The sequence below is a fragment of the Schistocerca nitens genome, chromosome 7 (assembly GCF_023898315.1).
Source record: "Schistocerca nitens isolate TAMUIC-IGC-003100 chromosome 7, iqSchNite1.1, whole genome shotgun sequence".
Classification (NCBI taxonomy): Eukaryota; Metazoa; Arthropoda; class Insecta; order Orthoptera; family Acrididae; genus Schistocerca; species Schistocerca nitens.
Window position 1 is genome coordinate 260,493,826 of NC_064620.1, and position 17,358 is coordinate 260,511,183.

The following is a 17,358-nucleotide window of genomic DNA, read 5'->3' on the forward strand; positions in this document are numbered from 1 at the left end:
ATTTTATTTAATGTTCTTTACTTATTTTTGCACTAGAAGGGGAACTCTGCAACGATCCACGCTGAATCTGTGGAAGTGTACGGCAGCAATGAGCCATCATGTAACGTAGTATTTAGGGGGAGCATATGTTTCCAGTGTGGTAAAACACATTCGAATGTCGTTGAACGACATGGCGCGTCTTTTCTCTATGCAGAACTGGGAATCGCAATAGACCTGGAGCCCGTGGTTATTAAAGACCACCGGCCAGCGTGGCCGAGCGGTTGTAGGCGCCACAGTCTGGAACCGCTACGGTCGCAGGTTCGAATCCTGCCTCGGGCATGGATGTGTGTAATGTCCTCAGGTTACTTAGGTTTAAGTAGTTCTAAGTTCTATGGGACTGATGACCTCAGCAGTTAAGTCCCATAGTGCTCAGAGTCATTTGAACCATTTCATATTGAAGATCAAAACAAATGAGACGGTTTACAATCGACTCCAGAGGTGATTTTGCTGCCCTCGTGTAATATATCGCTCGCTTCTAGGTGGCGGCCATTGAATGCCCATAGCATGAATGCTGGAGACCCAGACTGCGTGGAGAGAATGCAGTTTTGCATAAACGAGTGGTTGTGCTCCATACGGTTATTGGTTTACAGAAGGGCACTAGATTGTTGCAGACAGCAGTCGAGGGTTACAATGTGTATCAATGAATACGTTAAGACTGCTGTGTTGGCAATGTGATGTCTAGAAAATATATCACCAGAAATGTGCTATATCCGATGTGAAGTGTTATTCACCCTTCTTGCTCCATGTTCATTGGGATACGCCGTCCGGAATGGTAGTAAGTTTCACACTGAATGGAGTTGAGTCGGCCATTGCAGCCGCAGTTGGTGGTGACATTGTGTGTTTCGCAAAATGCGGTGTACTGTGGTTGCCATGCGCCTTGGTTGGCACTGTGCTGGAAGGTGTTCTACCTGGTGGAAAATTATGCTATGAGGTTGGATGAAAGCAGTCTTCACTACGCGGTTATAAGTGTGAGCGTCTACAGCATGAAATAAACCCTATACCTTGCCCGTGGTTTTATTGTTGGATTCGATTCCCGTCATGCTCTACTGATTTATTTTGCTTTTGTTTAATTTAATACTACAACGTTAAGCTTCTGTAAATATTGTTTGATTGAACGATAACACAAAATTGTTTACTCCTTTCCATGTTAAAACTTTGATGTCATGATTTGATTCTGTGCTGTATAGTGTATCTGCCATTTAAATTCTTTGCCTCAACTGGAGGGAACAAATCCTACTGTACATAATTGTAATTTTGTGTGAATAATTTTTGGTAGAAATGTCAATATGTGCAAATATTCTGTCTTTTTTAAAATGTATGTTTGCTGTTATGTAAATTGCTGATCCTCACTTAGTGTTCTTAGTTAGTTTGTATGTAAACGGTGTAGTGGTTCCCCTCGGGAACGGTACTGTGTAGCGCGCGCAAATTGTGGTTGGCCTAGGTAGAAAAGGTGGAATAAGAGTCAGTCGGGGACGAGCTACGAGTCGGGGACGAGCTACCAAACTGTGCACTGCCGTGTAAAAGATGCATATTGTGCTGGTTCCGAGAGAGGCTTTTTCAGCTTCTTTCCAATGCATCGGATGGATGGATAAATAGCTGGAACTATTCTGGAATTTGTATCTATCATCACCACCAAGAAATGACAGAGTCCAGCAATTCTGCCTGCAATTCCACCTACCAACATGCAGTTGCCACCACATTGCGCAATCATTGCATCGGGATGCTATAATGATGTACAGTGAAGGATCAGCTTAATGGATGTGTTAATGTGCTCAAATATAAGGTAATTTATATCTGAATTTATGTACCTACCTTGATTTTTTCCTTATCATAACACCTCTCAGGTTCCTCTCCGTTTGAGCTAAAGTGATATCCGAGTGTCCTTACTAAAAGAACATTAAAGCCCAGTATTTTGCTCGTTAATGCCTCTTCAACATAGTAAAATGAAAGTTAAAGTTAATGTGGCAAGAGAGTGAGTTAAAGTAAATGTTGTTTGCTGAAAATATTTCTATTAAAACTGCTTATTAAAGTGATGTTGCCAACTTCAAAATTAAAAGTTCTTAAGACTGAGGCTTATAAAGTAAATGATCACATTGCTGTCTGTAGTAAATTCTAAAAGGTGAGTCATTTTCTTGCAATTTTGTCAACATTGTGTTTCGCTGTAGTAAAAGTGGGAAACTGCAATAGTAGAAAATTATATGTTCATGATTGCTAAGTGTTTGTCTCTCTTGTGTATTGGAAGTGTATATTAATAGTATAACAAGATACACAGTCTGTCTATTGTGCTAATGCTAGGTAACAAGTAACGGAAAGATCTCTATTTATGAAAACCATAATCTATTTATTAGAAAGACAGTGATAAGTAACCTGTCAGTGAATTTCAACCAACTTTCATTTTAAATAGTTAAGTATTTAACTGAGAGAGACTTAACCTAAGTCCAATGTATGATCCTGCAGGGAATGTTAATGGTAATGTTATGAAGACCACTCAGTTTGTGTAAGCCCTGAAAGTAATAGTGTGTTTCGGTATATGTTATAATTTTGCAAATAGTTGGTGCTGCTCTAACTGTTGGTTTCAATCTTACCGGAAACATATGTATGTGTCAGAGTTCACTGCACTCGTGTGTGACAAAGTATAGGTTGTGTTTATCCATTAAAGTTACTAATAACTATTTTCTTGAACGAGAATGTTAATCATTCTCTTGCCTAGTTAGGCTGGCGACCGTTTTCTTTATCCGTTAAACAGTGCAGATAGGCAAAATTTTGTTTGCTACTGTTCAAATATTTACGTAATTCTGACTTTCTTTTCCGATAAGCCACCTCCGTTAGGTGCAACACGGTCAACATAACAAAATCCCTCTCAGAGGGTAACACTGCTCTGTTGCTTTATTCCATAATTGCTTTAACAAAACAGTTTTATTTCAAAACCTGTTTCCAGCTTTAAGGTTATGGTACAGCAGTAGCAGACAAGAGTGTTATAATGTGTCCAACTTCAATGAATTTTATTAGTTTTATATTTACATCTTTTCTTTGCGTTACCTTTATTAGCAAATGCGCTACCTGCATTTAGAATTAGGGTTTTGCTACTACAAGTTGCTTTTAAAGTCTGAAATTGTCTTTCAGTGACTTTATTTTCAAAGGGTTTTAATTGGTACCGGGGGTAGTGTGGTAGATTTAAAGTGACCGTCAATTAATTATTGGACCTTGGATTCATCAGCTCAGTAATTCGTGGCAGTAATGGTTCGCAAAATGTCTTTTACTGGACGGTTATGGCTAGTGTTTAATTAGTTACAACAAATTAAGAAATGTGTTGTTATTGCTGCACCATTTAGTAGATGACATGTGTTTTTAATTTAGAGTCCTTTTTTAGAGACATTTAAAGCTTTTTGTTCTGCACAGGATATTCTTTATCAAAAATTCCTAGAATTACACCCATAATTTGTTCATTCAAATACAGCAGTTCGGAGCGGGTTTCAAACATTGACGGGCTTTAAAACAACCGTGTTTTTGTTGTTATATGTATGTTCGTTTCTTGTTTTAGAAGCCACCTGTAACACCCTGGAACAAGAGCGTTCACGCTACGGCAGCGTCCATTGTCGACACGATATTAAAGCTGGGTGCCTGTTGTGCGTGTGTCTCGTCAGATGGTTGAAGAGTCTTGTAATTAATTATGTTTTCAGTAACAGCTATTTAGTTAATGTAAAATTTATAATAAATTGTTGCGAATTTAAACTTTGTGACCTCTGGGTTATGTTCCTAGCTCTCCCGTGTTTGACCATAACTACGAGTATTTCGTTCCTCTTGTGTTTATGATTGCACCATTAAGCATGCGCCTGCACGCCTGAGTTACAGTTACTTGAAATTTAATGCTAATCTCATAAGGATACACAGCCACAAGGGTATTAAATTTTTTTAATTAGTGGGAGGGCAGGGCAGTTCACCAAAAAGTGAAAAATCGTTGATCGATGTTCAACATCTTGCGCCACATTTTGGACATGACAAAGGTCTCCACTGCCTGCGATTTCTCACACCCATTCGAAAAGACCGCGGGAGCTAAAACCTTGCAGATGTGTCAGGTCAGTGCAGAAGGCTTCATTAGGCAGTTAATAACCATTGACCATTGCTGGGTGTATTTCTATAATCCCTGCCAAGGGAGGAAAGCATCAAGTGGAAATGGCGAAGACCTAACCATCGTCGTGCGAAATGATGCTGATTGTTATTAGGGATTTCCATGATCGGGTGCTGAAATATTATTCTCCTGAGAGGCAAACCGTTATAGAAGCATACTGACCTGTGCAGCGCTTCGATAGCTAATTGAAAGCGTGATGTAATCTCATTGCCTGTGTAGGTAAGCTACCGCCTGCTTTACGTCCCACGAGGGAACATGTGCGCTTTCCAAGGACATGTACAGCGAGCCATGACGCACATGGGCGCTATGAGCATTTGCCATAGATGAATATTACTTTCGAGCAGCTGAGGCGATGTTTCATTCTACCATCTTACATGCCCAAGAAGCACATAGCTCTATTACGGTGGAAGACGAGTTTAATTGTTCCTAGCTATTAGATGGGCCGCCTGTTTCTTTACACCTGTCGTATGTGTGTTACACTGTTTTACACTGTTTTAGGTTTGAGAGTTTATCGGTTGTAATTTAGCTAACTTATTCCATGAATTTTCGGGGTTGCAGGGTACACACCAGATAGACAGCTATTGCTACGGCATAAATAATTTCAGCAGTGTAAGATAGCCATGGTGATTCTTAAAATTTTCTCGCCGTAACGCGTAGTCCGTGAAGTTTCGGGACTGCAGCCGGATTATGTTGACTTCTTGACGAGATATTTCGTCTGACAACCATTCAAATATCTTCATTTTAATGATTTGCACTGGAGATTGGCAGTTCAAATCGCTAACTTATACCAAAAATTTGAAAGAAAACATTTTATCACTAATAACACGTCTGCGACAATTAATTTCATGAATTTTGACATCTGAATTTTAACTGTGCGAGCGCGCATTCCGCCAGAGAGCGCGCATGCAATACCATCATTACGCATGCTCCTGCACGTAGTGGAGGGAGAAATATTCCACGACGGCTCGAAACTCGACAGAGTTCGCTCACGTCAATGCTGCCTTTGCGCACGTGACTTCGGGCCAACTTTTCATGTACTGATAGCGATGTGAACTAGCAATCTGCAGTGTGAAACAAGTAAAGATGTCTGAGTGGTTGTCAGTCGAAATATCATCAACTGAAAACTACTCATCTTTCAAATAGTAAAGCTACGTTGCTGATTCTCTTGTATTCATAGGTTTTTGTAAAATTTCCCTCTTTATAAGTAGTTCATAATAAGTTTGTGTCAATAAATCAGTCTATTACTGGGTGAAGGTCGCTGATAACCTCGTCGTAGAGTACAAGCGCGTTTTCCTTGAAAGGCGGCAAACCCTATGGGCTCATGTTTCCTTTACTTTAATTATTCACATCATGTGACGTATGTAGTTAGGTCACTTACATCTAGTTACGAAGGCGCTGTGACTAATATGGTACTTATGAAAGAAGGCTGACCATGGCTGGGTACTGAGTTCAGTGGTAATTGCATGGAGTAGTTTGAGAAGATGAGACTGATTTGTGTTTGGTAGAATGTTTTGTGGGACAGTTACGGCAACAGCTGGTGACAGAGCACTCGCCCCATGGAATTAGCAGAAAGGCCGCTTTGTTGGTGTCGCTACAGAGAACAAGGAGGGGGAGCAGATACAGGTTTATAACATAGGCTTGTGGGACTCGATCGCTGATTTTACACAGAAGGTGGCAAACTTGCGCATATGAGCAGAACAGCAAGAGATGCTCCAGCCACGTATACAGAAGTGCTCTTAGTGGGCAAATGTACACTGTCCTAGAGATTTGCAGAACAGTCTTTTTACAGCTTTTTTAGCCAAGTCGAGTTGGATGAAAGCTCTGATAGTTGATTTCTGTCGAAGAGAGTGCATTATTCAGATTCTGCAGGTATCCACCATATACTTTTGTGTGGACGTTATTGTGAGATCCTTGTCTGTAATTATCATGAAGAACATTTCGCCTCGATGGCTAAATTGGCCCATGTGGCAGGACTCCAGACACACTGTCAGCGAGACAGCTGTTGCACTTTTTTAGACATCACTTAGGCATCTGCGCCAAGTGGTTTCCTCTCCGAGCAGAGAAACACTGTCTTGGTTGGGAATATATGGTGTCAGAAGGACCCCAGCCACGTGCAGAGAAGTGATCTTAGGGGGTCGAGGCACATAGTCCAAAAGGTTTTTTACGTCTTTTTTAGTGAATCGCGAGGGACCGACGCCCTGATAACTAGCCCTGTCAATGAGATCACATTTTTCAAAAAATGGTTCAAATGGCTCTGACCACTATGGGACTTAACAGCTGAGGTCATCAGTCCACTAGAACGTAGAACTACTTAAACCTAACTAACCTAAGGAAATCACACACATCCATGCCCGAGGCAGGATTCGAACCTGCGACCGTAGCAGTCGCGCGGTTCCGGACTGAAGCGCCTAGAAACGCTCGGCCACCGCGGCCTCACATTTTCAGGTTCTGCAGGTATGTACCCGATGTTTCTCTGTGGATACGAGATCCGTATCGGTACTGATCATGAAGAACATTTCGCCTCTATGACTGAAATGGACAGATGCGGCAGGACGCCCAATACACTGTCAACGAGATAGCTGTTACAGTCCTTAGGCGGGCATGGATATGTGTGATGTCCTTAGGTTCTAGGGGACTGATGACCTCAGATGTTAAGTCCCATAGTGCTCAGAGCCATTTGAACCATTTTTTAACAGTCCTTAGGCATCCACGCCAAGTCGCTATCTATGCGATCAGAGAAACTGTGTTTGATTTATCGTGGCTTCTCCTGTCTGGTTTGAGAATATCAGAGAACAGACAAATAATAAAATTATAACAATATGTGATCAGTTTATAAAAATGTTAGGCACTTGACAATGGCTTTTTGCGAAAGGTCCCTTCTTTGTAATATTGACTGTGCGTGATTTTTCTCAAAATTATCGGACGTCGTAGATTGAATAATTCCAAAGATTTGGTTCGTGCTGGACCATTTGTAACACGGAACCTTTAGCCATGCCAAGACGCCGTTTAATTGGAACAATAGCTTGCAACATGAATGAAACACAAGATTAAATAATATCACAGTATTCACAAAATACGAATGTCGTCCACAAAGTAAGTTCCGTTTCAATTTCTATACGCGGCAGCGCAACGATCGCAGTTCCGGGCATGAGCGGCAGTTACTATGACTCAAGGAGAAGATATGTACGCTATTTTCAGATCACTGCTGCCGAAGTGTGCTATTTACTGGTGCTTTATAATGTCAGCCGTAATTGAAAATGCCACACGTGTAAATCAGATCTGTGCTTCGTTTTCTAAATGCAAAGAAAAACAAAAGGAAATTATTCTGCAAATCTGCGAGGTTTACGGACAAAATGCTATGAGTGATTCAGTGGATAGAAGATGGGTCAGACTGTTCAATGAAAGACGTGATCAAGTGCACGATGAAGAACGAAGTGGACGTCCATCTTTAGTTACTGATGAACTGGGACGCGTTTGATCATCCTCCGTACAGCCCAGACTTCGCTTCTACCGATTTTCATCTCTTCTTATACCTAAAATGTGTCCTTGGTGGTCAACACTTCAATGATACTGACGAGATGGAAGAACATGTTACCACATGGTTCAATACATAGGCGGCAACCTTCTACGAAGAATGCATACAGAAACTTGTGGCACGCTATGACAAGTGCCTACAAAATTTTGGAAGCTATGTTGAAAACTAGTTTAAAGTTGCAGATTTTTCTACAATAAATATCTTTTCTGTATCTGTACACGATTGTTATATATAACCAAACAGAAGTTACTATGTGTACGACCATCGTATGACACTAAATTAAGTTACATAGACACTTACGAAATGTGCAAGGTACGTGTTCATGCCACTTACTGTTTGTCACCTTCTATTACGGTACTGCCACCTCGTATTCCTATTCCATTTACTGGCGTCACTAACTTGCAGCCTTACTTGCCCGTGAGCGGCAGAAGCAGCGCGTATCGTTAAGAGCACTGTCGTACCATCCCTGGAGCGACCAATAGTATTTCCGACGTCGTCTGCCTGGCAGTCAGTTGGTCCAGCAGTGCAGTGAAGTTGTGGACGGAGCACCGATGAGGCCCGGACAGCCAGTGCTTGTCGACCACTTGCGACACACATGAACTCTCCGATGCAGGGAGATTGGAGCGGGACGACCGTCTGTTGGTCGTTCGGTTGGTCGTCTCATCGGCCGACGTATATTTGGACCTTTCACCGTTTCCGGGCCTGGGCAGTCGGGCGGTTGGCGTGGAGGAGCAAGGAAGTCTCCGTCGCGCGCACTCTGGCCAGGGCCGTTGGCGGTGTGCATGCGCGATTGGAGTGTGAGGTGCTTTTTGAGCCTCAACTGTTTACATTTCTTCGTTTGATCCTGGTGGTCCCGCGAGCAAAAACGTGTGTGTATTTGTATCGTCCCCTTAGAATTACGTAGTGATCCAAAGGGAACGGTGATGGACCTTAGCTACAGAAGAGACAGGAACAGCACATTACGTCCACATGCTAACACCTTTTTTATTGGTCTTTTTCACTGACGCACATGTACATTACCATGAGGGGTGAGGTACACGTACACACGTGGTTTCCGTTTGCAATTACGGAATAGAGTGTGTCCCGACATGTCGGGCCAATAGATGTTCAATGTGGTGGCCATCATTTGCTGCACACAATTGCAATCTCTGGCGTAATGAATGTCGTACACGCCCCAGTACTTCTGGTGTAATGTCGCCGCAGACTGCCACAATACGTTGTTCCTCTGGGGTTGTAGGCACATCACGGTACACATTCTCCTTTAACGTACCCCACAGAAAGAAGTCCAGAGGTGTAATATCAGGAGAACGGGCTGACCAATTTATACGTCCTCCACGTCCTATGAAACGCCCGTGTAACATCCTGTCAAGGGTCAGCCTAGTGTTAATTGCGGAATGTGCAGGTGCACCATCATGCTGATACCACATACGTCGACGCGTTTCCAGTGGGACATTTTCGAGCAACGTTGGCAGATCATTCTGTAGAACGCGATGTATGTTGCAGTGCTCTCCGATACACACGATCGAACAGGAGTGGTACTCAAGCGTCAACTTTAGGTTACAATATCTCCGGATGTAATTAACATTTTACAATGCAACAAACGACACTGATTACGTATTTGTTTATATGTTCAGATGTGCTAACAAAACTAACGTGGTTCCATTTAAAAAAAAACAACGTGGGTTTGTGTTAAAAAACTTACTTCCGTGCATTTTTGTATGGTTTGTATTAAACAATTACACTAGCCCCTCTCTTCACGTTCGGTCTGTGGAATCGGTTCGTCAGTATTTCATGTGGTTTACGAAATATATTCAGCGGTAACGTTAGGTGACTCACACTGTATATCAGTTCATGACATCCAGTGTTACAAATTTACTGTATCTGATGGAAACACGTCCAAATCATCCGCTCTCAAAACTCCGCCATATCTCTTGTTATATCCTAGCCAGTAATGCCAACCGAGCCCGCTGCCAAAAAGGTTGGCAGCATCAAAGTCCGGACGCCGTCCGCATAAGCAGCGCCAGCGATACAGGAAATCGCCGCAAGTCTGCGCGCGCCACCGCTGGCTTCTGGCTTCTTAAGCGCTGGAGTCGCGAGCGCTAGGACAGTTCGCCGCTCAATTGTAGACTCGCCACCGAATTGTGTACTTGCTAGTCAGTTGTGTGTTCATCACAGCAGAGTTGTTGTTTGTCGTCAGCCGACGCTGACCTAGCCGCACCGACTCGAACTAGACAGATTTCTGTAGACCATGTTCACCACTGTGTTCTGTATCGTCGTTAATAAAGATAAGTACCGACTTTCATTTAATCCGAGTGTTTGGGTTTTCATCTTTCTGTTCACTGTTCCAGCGGACCGGTCGGCCCGCTATTAAAAGTGTGGCGGTGACTTCGTAGGCCGTTTCTACAGCGAAGTGTTGTCGCTACGAAGGCCGTCACAAAACTGGCGACGAGGACTTCCGAACTCGTGTGCAGGGCTGGTTTAACTTGTTTCTTGAGATAGAATTTTGGGGGCTGGTTTAATTTGTGTTCACTATGTCTGCCGAATTACAATAGTTGATCTTGTTACAGAGTCAGCAAATACAAAGTCTGGTGGAAGCAATCGCCAAACAAGCGGCTAATCCACACCACACAAGGAACAAGCACAGGCAGCACCGCCTTTTCGTGCTTTTGAGGCATCACGAGAAGAGTGGCAAGAATATTTCGCGCAGTTGCAGGCGCACATGTCAGTCTACAAAATCACAGGTAATGAGCGGCAGCTTTATTTAATTTCCACTGCAGGCGTGGAAGTCTATAGACTACTTTGTAAGTTGTTCCCGGAATCCAAGCCAGAAGCTTTAGACAATGACGTTGTTGTTAACAAGCTTGCTGAGTATTTCGAGTCGCGAGTTCATGTGGCAGCAGCCAGATTCAAGTTCTTCAGATTAAAGAAACTGCCACATCAATCTAATAAACAGTGGTTAACAGATTTACGGGGCCTCACCCGTCAGTGCCGATTTAATTGTGTGTGTGGACCTTCCTACAGTGATGTCATGTTACGAGACGCTATTACTCAAAACATTGCAGATTCTCGTATTCGTGCTGCTATCTTAAAGTTGCCTGACCCGTCATTAGAGTCTGTGATGAACATTATTGAAGCCCAAGATACTTTTGACTATGCTGAGTGTGAGTTAGATCAGCTATGTATTTCTCAAATTGCCTGTGCTAAGCAAGTTATGTCACGCCCGCGGCCCCACCGGCAGAGTCAGACTGTAAACACTAGCCGGCCGCGTCATGTTAAACACATTCGTCAGCCGCGTGTGCAAAATGATAGAGTTAAGTCTTGCCCTAAGTGTGTTCTTGCTCATCCTCGTGAACGTTGCCCGTTAAGAAACGCGGTTTGTCACTTTTGTCAAAGGAAAGGACACATCCAGACTGTTTGTTTGCGTAAACGCAAGAACAATTCTAGTGCTGCCCAGCCCATGGATATTCATGTTCTTCAAAGCCAGCCCGCCCAGAAGGTCGCGTTTAAAGACTCTTCCACGGTTCGTGTGGGTAATAAACTTGTTCGCAATACGCCACCCACCCAGCCTCGATTTTTTCGTGCTCGTCCAGTGCCTCACGCCCTCCGGGCACCTGTAGAAGATGAACTTCGTCGTTGGCAAAACAACGGTGTTATCCAACCCGTTTTAGCGAGCCAGTGGGCTTCTCCCTTAGTTATTATAAAGAAACCGTCTGGCAAGTTACGTTTGTGTGCTGATTTTAAGTCGACAGTTAATCCTCAGACTGTCATAGATTCTTTTCCTTTGCCTAGACCGGACGAGCTGATGGATAAGTTAGGGGAAGCTCGTTTCTTTTCCAAAATTGATCTCCGTGAAGCATATTTGCAATTGCCCCTCGACGAGCAATCACAAAAGTATTTTGTCATATACACGTCGTTGGGGTTGTTCCGTTTTCTGCGTTTGCCTTTTGGTTGTGCGTCAGCTCCAGCTGTTTTTCAGCGTTTTTTGTCCCAACTTTTGGCTAATGTGCCATCGTGTTGCAACTATTTAGACGATATTGTTGTGTCCGGTCGGACGCCTGCTGAACATTTCCGTAATTTGGAGTGTTTGTTTACAGTGTTGTCTCAGGCAGGCCTACGTTGCAACATCGATAAATGTTCATTTTTCCTTACGGAGTTGGAGTATCTGGGACATGTTATTAATGCTCAAGGCATTCATCCCTCCCAGTCACATTTAGCAGCTATTCGTGATTTGCCCGCCCCTCGCAATCTGCATGAATTGCAAGCAGTTCTTGGCAAATTGACATATTATATTAGGTTTATACCTAATGCATCACAGATTGCTGCACCGTTGCATCGTCTCCGCCGTAAGAATGTTCCGTTTGTGTGGTCAGCTGATTGCCAATCAGCTTTTCAGCAGCTGAAAGAGGCTTTATTGAATGATCGTTGTCTGGTCCATTACGACCCTAACAAGCCTCTGGTGTTCGCTTGTGATGCTTCTTCTTTCGGTCTCGGTGCTGTGTTGTCTCACCGAGTCGGTAACACCGAACGTCCTATTGCGTTCGCATCTAAATTGTTAAACAAAGCTCAGTGTAATTATAGCCAATTGGACAAGGAAGCGTTGGCTATTGTGTTCGGTGTCACAAAATTCCATCACTACCTCTATGGTAGACCATTCTATTTAGTCACAGATCACAAGCCCCTGACGTCGCTGTTTCATCCGTCTAAACCAGTTCCTCAGCGGACAGCTCAGAGACTACAACGTTGGGCTCTTTTGTTATCACAATACCAGTATGAGATACTGTATCGCCCTACAGCTCAGCATGCAAACGCTGACGCGCTTTCTCGATTTCCGATTGCTGCGGATGAGGTCTTCGATTCCTCTGACGACTCTTGCCATCAGATTGACGCCGATGAGCATCAATCCCTCCGGGATTTTCCGATTGATTATCGTCAGGTGGCACGTGAGACAGCTACGGATCCTCATCTGAGTTTACTATTACGTTTTGTTCAACGTGGTTGGCCGTCCAAGGCGAAGGACATATCGGATCCTGTGGTTCGTCGCTATTATCCGCAACGTCATCTGTTGTCTGTTTCGCACGGAGTTTTGCTGTTACGCACCGAGAATGACCAGCTTCGTGTAGTGGTTCCCCAAGTGCTCCAATCCAAGGTCCTCGACTTGTTGCATCAAGGTCATTGGGGAGTGGTCCGCACCAAGCAGCTTGCCCGCCGTCATTGTACATGGATCGGCATTGATAAGCAGATTACGCAGATGTCTACAGATTGTTCGACGTGTGCCGAACACCAAGCTGCTCCGCCTCAACGCTATTTTGAGTGGGCACGCCCTGCCGGTCCCTGGCAGCGAGTACATATTGATTTCGCTGGTCCATATTGGAATTCTCGTTGGCTCATCGTGATAGATGCATTTAGTAATTTTCCGTTTGTTGTGCCCATGCAGTCTACAACGTCTGCACAAACTATACAGGCGTTGACTTCAATTTTTTGTATTGAGGGTCTTCCAGAAGTTTTAGTGTCTGACAATGGTCCACAATTTACCTCTGCTGAATTTGAAAGTTTTTGTTCTGCCAATGGCATTCGCCATGTTCTTACTCCGCCGTTCCACCCTCAATCGAATGGTGCAGCGGAACGTTTTGTACGCACATTCGAGGATCATATGGACCGCCTTCGTGCTACGCACTCTCGTCAGCAGGCCCCCATCACGTTCCTGTCGTCGTACCGGACCACGCCACGCGACGGCACTTCGCCTGCGGAGCTTCTCCACGGCCGTCGTCATCGCACCCTACTACGGTTGTTGCACCCCCCGGATCGACCCGCCGCTTCTGAGCATCGCACGCGTTTTCAGCGCAACGACGCCGTTTTTTTCAGAGTTTATCACGGTCGCCGTAGTTGGGAACGGGGTACCGTGATAAATGTCCATGGTCGCGGTTTTTATACTGTTCAAGGTGCTACTGGGGTGCACAGGAGGCATCAGAACCAGTTGCGCCGCGCTGGCCGCCCGGATTCTGCCGCTCGTTCTTTGTCCACAGATTTGGTCCGCGGCGGGTTCCAGCCGCGCCTTCCGACTTCGCTGCCGCCCCCAGGGCAGCAGCAGCAGCCGTCGCCGCTACCACGCCGACAGCCCGTCCCGTTGATGCCTCCCGCGCAGTTTCATCCGGGAGCGCCCCAGGTGGTCGCTCCGGCGCCTGCGGTCCCTCTTCAGTCGCCATCGCCTTCGGAGCTGATGGACGTCGACCCCTCAGCCGGGCCGCCTTCCCAAGCGGTGGCTGTGCAGCATGTCCTGCAGCCGCTTTCCTTGGGCACCCCCAAGGAGTCTGACACCGCAGCGCCTTGTCCGGCGCCCACTCAGCAGCCGTCGACGCAGCGTCAGGAGACGCTGCCTCTCTTCGTGGGTCCCGACGCCCCGTCGCGTCCAGTACCAGAAGCTGCGCCCGTGGTCACAGGCGTGCACCCTGACCTCGGTTTTCAGTCGGTGTTTCCCGAGGCCCCGCGCGGCCAATGCTGGGGTGCGGACCGGGGACTGCCACAGACAACAGTCTCCGTCCCGGTCTCTTCTGCTACGCCTGCGGCCAGACCCCTCCCCCGCCGTCGACGCTCGCCACGTCATTATTCAACGACGGTGCGGCGATTTGGGGGGGAGGAGTGTTATATCCTAGCCAGTAATGCCAACCGAGCCCGCTGCCAAAAAGGTTGGCAGCATCAAAGTCCGGACGCCGTCCGCATAAGCAGCGCCAGCAAGACAGGAAATCGCCGCAAGTCTGCGCGCGCCACCGCTGGCTTCTGGCTTCTTAAGCGCTGGAGTCGCGAGCGCTAGGACAGTTCTGGATTCGCCGCTCAGTTGTAGACTCGCCACCGAATTGTGTACTTGCTAGTCAGTTGTGTGTTCATCGCAGCAGAGTTGTTGTTTGTCGTCAGCCGACGCTGACCAAGCCGCTCCGACTCGAACTAGACCGATTTCTGTAGACCATGTTCACCACTGTGTTCTGTATCGTCGTTAATAAAGATAAGTACCGACTTTTATTTAATCCGAGTGTTTGGGTTTTCATCTTTCTGTTCACTGTTCCAGCGGACCGGTCGGCCCGCTATTAAAAGTGTGGCGGTGACTTCGTAGGCCGTTTCTACAGCGAAGTGTTGTCGCTACGAAGGCCGTCACAAAATCTCTCCCCACACGCGCTGTTAACAGCCAATTGCCCAACACTACAATAGCGACTATTTCAACAATCCAGACCAGCCACAGACCGCACACAGCACAGTCAGTGATTTTCATATAGACCGCTACATGGCGTTACGAACATAAAAACCTAAACAGCCTACTTACATATTCAAGTCGGCTAAGTTTCCAGCCGTCTTCCTGTGGAGTTTAATTTAGCTTAATTTATTCCCTGTTATTGAAGTTGACCAGTGAAATCTTCTGCCTTGTGTCCGTTGACGTTCCGGTTACCTGCCCTGGTCATTGACGTAATTTTAAGCAGTGTATTTTCCTCGTCGTATTGTTGCTGTCCATTGCGGCGTGTAGTTCGACAGGTCAGGTGTTCTTGGTCTTTGTTGACGCCAATATTCTGTGTGTCGTTATAATGAAATCTTGTGGTCGTTTGCTGGTTACGTGAAGCGGAACTGATTTTGTTGATTGGTTGGTCGGATGTCTGTCGGTTGGGTTGCCTTCAGATTAAGGTCTCGTTGGGCAGGCTGCCTGTCTCACACAAACGGGCGTTAGGGTTACAATCCCAGGCCGACGCTTGGAAATCTGAACGCCGTTCCTTGTGTGTCACAGTAATTTTCCTGTTTGGGATTTAGTTATTTGGTTGATGAGTGGCCTTTAGCCCACAGTGTCTCTTAAATTAATGTTCTTGTCTTGCCCTTAAGGCATGAGATTGTTATTCTTTATAGGGGCCTTCAGCCGAATTTTATATGAAATGTTTTTAGATGCGGCCTTCTGCCTTTTAAATTTCTAGGGCTTAAGCCGTTGAATTATTTGCTGATCTGCGGACTTCAGCCGTGTCTTTATATCTCTTACATTAATATTCTTCTCTTGCCCTTCAGGCATAAGATAGCTATGATTCTGTTGGGGCCTTCAGCGGAATTTTCGATGAAATGTTTTAAGATAAGGCCTTCTGCCTTTTGATTGAAACTCTTCTTATTGTTTAATATCCGGCCTCCAGCCAAGTTCCATTAAAATTAAATTTCTAAGACCTTCAGCCTGTTTAGATTGACGATATAGAAAATATTTTCGGTTGAAACCTCCAGAAGAACCTTGTATTTCCATTTCTTGCTTACGCCTTGTGTCTTGGATTTTGAGTGTGGCCATCAACCGATCTAAGGTTAATTAAAGGAGGTCGAGTTATGTTTTGAGTGTTTTGCATCCTTGTTGTAATATTGTGTGTTGATAAATTAAGTTCGTATGATGAGTGCAACTGACAGCAAGTTATTTTCGTCCCTTTCCACAACCTAATCCGCTCTGTCCTGCTAGCCCAGGCATTTCAACATACATCAATTCTATTGCCGTGTGCAACAATGAGTACGCCTAGTGAGACTGCGTCTCAATAAAACAGAACTATGGCGGTGGTCTAGGGGTAGCGTCTTTCATTCATAATCAAAACTTCTACGGTCGCGGGTTCGATTCCCACCACTGGCTAAATTTTGATAAATAATCAGCACTGGCGGCCGAAGACTTCCGGCATAAGAAGTAAGCCTCATTCTGCCAACGACCTTGTCAAAGAGGGCGGAGGAGCGGATAGAGGTTCGGGGCACTCTCTTGTCCTAGGGGTGGGAAATTGCCCCTAAAGGCGGAAGAATCAGCAATGATCAACGACATGAGGATGCAGAAGGCAATGGAAACCACTGCATTAAAGACACGTAACGTGTATCCACAGGACATGTGGCCTGTAATTAAAGATGTGTCATGATGGTCTCTTCATTGGCAAATGATTCCGGAATAGTCCCCCATTCGGATCTCCGGGAGGGGACTGCCAAGGGGGAGGTTACCATGAGAAAAAGATTGAATAAACAACGAAAGGATAACGTTCTACGAATCGGGGCGTGGAATGTCAGAAGCTTGAACGTGGTAAGGAAACTAGAAAATCTGAAAAGGGAAATGCAAAGGCTCAATCTAGATATAGTAGGGGTCAGTGAAGTGAAGTGGAAGGAAGACAAGGACTGCTGGTCACATGAGTATCGGGTAATATCAACAGCAGCAGAAAATGGTATAACAGGTGTAGGATTCGTTATGAATAGGAAGGTAGGGCAGAGGGTGTGTTACTGTGAACAGTTCAGTGACCGGGTTGTTCTAATCAGAATCGACAACAGACCAACACCGACAACGATAGATCAGGTATACATGCCGACGTCGCAAGCTGAAGATGAACTGATTGAGAAAGTTTATGAGGATATTGCAGGGGTAATGCAGTATGTAAATGGGGACGAAAATCTAATAGTCATTGGCGACTGGAATGCAGTTGTAGGGCAAGGAGGAGAAAAAGTGCGGTTCTAGGCGCTCCAGTCCGGAGCCGCGCTGCTGCTACGGTCGCAGGTTCGAATCCTGCCTCGGGCATGGGTGTGTGTGATGTCCTTAGGTTAGTTAGGTTTAAGTAGTTCTAAGTTCTAGGGGACTGATGACCACAGCAGTTGAGTCCCATAGTGCCCAGAGCCATTTTAACCGTTTGGT

The 17,358-nt window shown here is 45.3% G+C and overlaps 1 protein-coding gene across 1 annotated transcript in view; it reads left to right on the forward strand.

Moving 5' to 3' along the window:
• Positions 1-11,160: 11,160 nt before the first annotated feature.
• LOC126195566 (uncharacterized) overlaps positions 11,161-17,358 on the forward strand; it is a 169,610-nt gene continuing 163,412 nt past the window's right edge. The window contains exons 1-2 of the mRNA XM_049934190.1: positions 11,161-11,233; positions 13,727-14,244. Coding sequence (XP_049790147.1) covers positions 11,161-11,233; positions 13,727-14,244 — 591 coding nt within the window. The remainder of the gene's footprint in view (positions 11,234-13,726; positions 14,245-17,358) is intronic.